The sequence below is a fragment of the Mesitornis unicolor genome, unplaced genomic scaffold (genome assembly GCF_000695765.1).
Source record: "Mesitornis unicolor isolate BGI_N332 unplaced genomic scaffold, ASM69576v1 scaffold35428, whole genome shotgun sequence".
Taxonomy (NCBI): domain Eukaryota; kingdom Metazoa; phylum Chordata; class Aves; order Mesitornithiformes; family Mesitornithidae; genus Mesitornis; species Mesitornis unicolor.
In genome coordinates this window covers 114,224-117,820 of record NW_010200432.1, presented here as the reverse complement: position 1 = coordinate 117,820, position 3,597 = coordinate 114,224, and the positions used below count along the sequence as shown (strand labels likewise).

At 36.6% G+C, this 3,597-nt stretch overlaps 1 protein-coding gene across 1 annotated transcript in view; it reads right to left on the bottom strand.

The window, feature by feature from the left end:
• Window positions 1-1,347: 1,347 nt before the first annotated feature.
• The window catches only part of FRYL (FRY-like), a 94,126-nt gene continuing 91,876 nt past the window's right edge, over window positions 1,348-3,597 (bottom strand). Inside the window, exons 60-61 of the mRNA XM_010189760.1 lie at window positions 2,257-2,453; window positions 1,348-1,916 (exon numbers count right to left, since the gene is read on the bottom strand). Of these exons, the coding sequence (XP_010188062.1) occupies window positions 1,658-1,916; window positions 2,257-2,453 (456 nt within the window). The 3' untranslated portion in view covers window positions 1,348-1,657. The remainder of the gene's footprint in view (window positions 1,917-2,256; window positions 2,454-3,597) is intronic.

The following is a 3,597-nucleotide window of genomic DNA, read 5'->3' as shown; positions in this document are numbered from 1 at the left end:
CCATCTACAGTACCACAAAAGCATCAAAATTCAATTTTATCAAGGACAGGGGAAAAAAATACAGTGATTATGGATGTGCCTTGACCAGTTACAGAGCTTGTTAGGATAACATAACTACTGTCAGCAGTCCAACAGTGTGTACAGTGCCTTCAATTAATGCATTTCAGCATAATTACATTTCTAGTAGGGACCAATTCCCCCAAAAATGCAGAACTAAGAATTTCAATTCTACATTCTAAACTCTGGAATTAGAGCCCATTTAAAAAATCACAGTGGGTAAGAGATGCATATAAAAATACTGGGTGTTCCTTTCAAATCACAGGAATCATGGGACTACATTCTTTTTTAGTTTTTTTTTCTATTTTTTTACAAAATGTGATTGGTTTCAACATAATCCAGTTTGTTTTATGCTACAGATTTTGACACTGAACTATATTGCCTGTTTACACAGTCTTTTTTTTCTGTATAGTCTGAAGTCCTTAGACTTAAGTTGAGTCATGAAGACACATGTACGTGCATTCAAACTCTGAACCCTGCAGACTATTCAGACTGCAAATAATGTATGTGACTACTGACAGGGAGAACCCCCCTTTCCCCCCATAGCTTTATACACCTACTGTCTTAACAGTGCGTTGCACAAATTTACAAGAAAAATACTGGTTTTGCACTATACAGTTTCTAGAATATATACAGAATAAAATAAGTTAACTTCTAATGAGAATTGCTGATGGGCAGCATATATCTTTAATATACATTTTAAAGTCTCTGCAGGCAGCTACTTTTTGGTTAGTTGTTATCAATATTTGTAACTTAAGCACTGATCAGAGAACTGAGCAGCATTCCAATAAAGTTAACAGATATATTATTTCTTTTAGAAACACTGGGAAATCCCAGTTTAAAATACTATTAAATGTCCTAACATTTACACACTATGAGGATTAGATCTAATAAAATAAAATTTTTTCAAAAATAATCTTGCAGCTCTTTTAAGCATGCTCTGACACCTTATTTAACAATCATCCATACCTTCAAAAAACAACTGTCACATAGCCATACATTCTAACTCACACATCATTTCCTTGTTACAGACAACAAAAACAAATAAAACATTGACAGGTCAGTGGTTTTTGCAGTCCTAAGTCATTCTGCTCATGTTTGACCACACACTCTTCATGATATTTCAAAGTGTCTCATTAGGTATTAGTTGATGATTATATCTACTACTGCTGGAAAGCCAGGAAGCCTTGCAGGTCTTCAGCCAAAATAATCCAGCCTTGATTTTAGCCTCATCCCACCTGCGATATTGATTCAACCTTTAGAGACTGTTACTGCAAACACCATTTATAGTTCTGTTACAACAGAAAATAATGCATATGTATGCATTACATTGAAGCCCTTTTCCTTTTTGTGTAGTTTTTATACATACATTTAATAAAAAAAAAATACTACTGCCACACAGCTACTGTGTAGAAAGAGCAGTCAAGAAAGGTGTTCACTTCATTTTCAGATTTCTACTTTTTATGAAACTGTTTCTTGCTGTGATGAAATCATGTTGGTTGTGAGGATTGCTGGAGGTTTTCTTTTTTTTTTTAATGAAAGGTGCTCAGTAATAATCTGAAGTGTCTTCATCACCAGTTCTTTTCTAAATGACAGCTGTTCAGAATCCAGTACTCACGAGATTTAGTCCTGGTTTGATTTTCCCTAGAAGCTGATAGGATTGCACCATGCGTAGAGACTCTCGAATTTCTAAATTAAGTTCCATCAGCTTTGAGCTGGCCTCAGACATATCTTGGTTGGAGCCCACTACTGCAAAGCTACCAGTTTCACCAAGCGTCTGATGACGGAAATATATGTGCAGCAATGTTTGAACTGGGTCATCTTCAGAACTGCCAAAGATGTCGTGGGGCCAAATAGATCTGTAAACACACAATTTAGATTTAAATGTTAAAAAAATTAAATGTTTAAATATTCTTGTTCTTTAAACAGACATTTGAACAGAAGACAGGAAAACACAAGAGAAATGTTTCTTCCATAGAGTCCTGGTAGTTAACAGTATTATTTTCTCAGAGATAAATTCTAAAGCACAAGTACTACTAGAATTGCCTTTTTTAAATTGCAAACTGTGCTTGTCCTTTTCAATAAGAACATCTATCAAGAGCTGAAAAAACCTGGAATAGTGCATATCCCCATCTTTAAATTAAAAAGGCCCATTAGCAAACTCAGGTTTGAAAGCATAATCCCTAAGCACACACTTACCTGAAAGCCTTGACCTGTGCTACAGCTGACACAAACTCCCTGTTTCTCAGGGTTTCAATGAGAGAGTGAATTGCTGTTTCTGTGCTGGTTTGGGAAGCCTCTGCAATTTCAGTTTCTTCGATACCACTGTCAGATGCAGCCTCAGCCTCTTTCAGACAGCTCTCCAAAAGAGCAAGCTCTTCAGACATGTTTATGACCTAAAACAAATATAAGAGCAAGATTTTCTAGTTTAAATGTATTTCCAGCTAAATAAACTTTCAGCAGATCAGACTTACATGAATATTTGCTGCAGTTGCTTAAGTATACAGTTAATTTAATGGCCCAAGTGTGCATGTCAGGTATTTGGGCTTTCCACTTATGATGTTTCCATCTTGGTTAGTTCTTTTAAAATTTGTTTCAAAAAATAAATTTATTTTCTCCCCACATCACAATTAAACTGACAAGAATTAAACACTTTGGAAAAGTACAGCAGCAATTGTGTTATTACCAGGACAATTTAAACAGGAAGAGAAAGTCTGGAAGACCAGTAACCCAGCAAAGTAACTGCAGTGCAGCTGGCATATGTAACACTTGTCTTGGGCTTTAGCTCCAACGTACATGTAAAAGACAAGGCCATCGCTCGGAATATAATTCTACATCTGATTAACTTAGATGAGAAGTAGGACTGGTGTGATGCCAACCTTCCACAACCTTATCCAAACAGAAATGAACTCACTTATTTGCAACCTCTACAAAAATCTGGAAATCTAAGGGAGGAACATGCATAATTTTTTCCTAAGCTACTCAAAATACAAAGACTTCTACCCCACTTTTTAATTTTCCTCCCTACCATATCAAGCCAGACCAGGCCTACTTTTTCTCCTGCTACCTCTATTTATTGCATTATAGACGCAGGGGACAACTTTCAGAAGACATTATTAATAGCATAATGCATTCAGCTTAACTGATTAATATCACATATGTACCACATGTGCACAGCTGAAGGACACATTTTACCTCTAAAGTTAGCACAACTGAAAAATCAGGCATAAGATGACTAGAACACGTTACTGACTGCACTTAGGATGGGGACTAAGGTTGCAGAATAATGGAATGGTGGCTGAAGTGACACAGTTCTGTAAATCAGCTGGTAGCCAGTGGTGGTGTTCACAACAGAAAATGCTGGGGTGATAGAAAGGGGCTTCATCACAGAAATCTGTTGATTGGAGTTGCTGTGCCTTGATTGTAGCTTGATTAGAATACACCAGGAGCGCTACTGAAATACTCAAAACGCTCATCACTGAACTCCCCGCATTCCTGTCTATTTAAGAGCTTTCAAGGTGTACAAAAATCAACACAGAT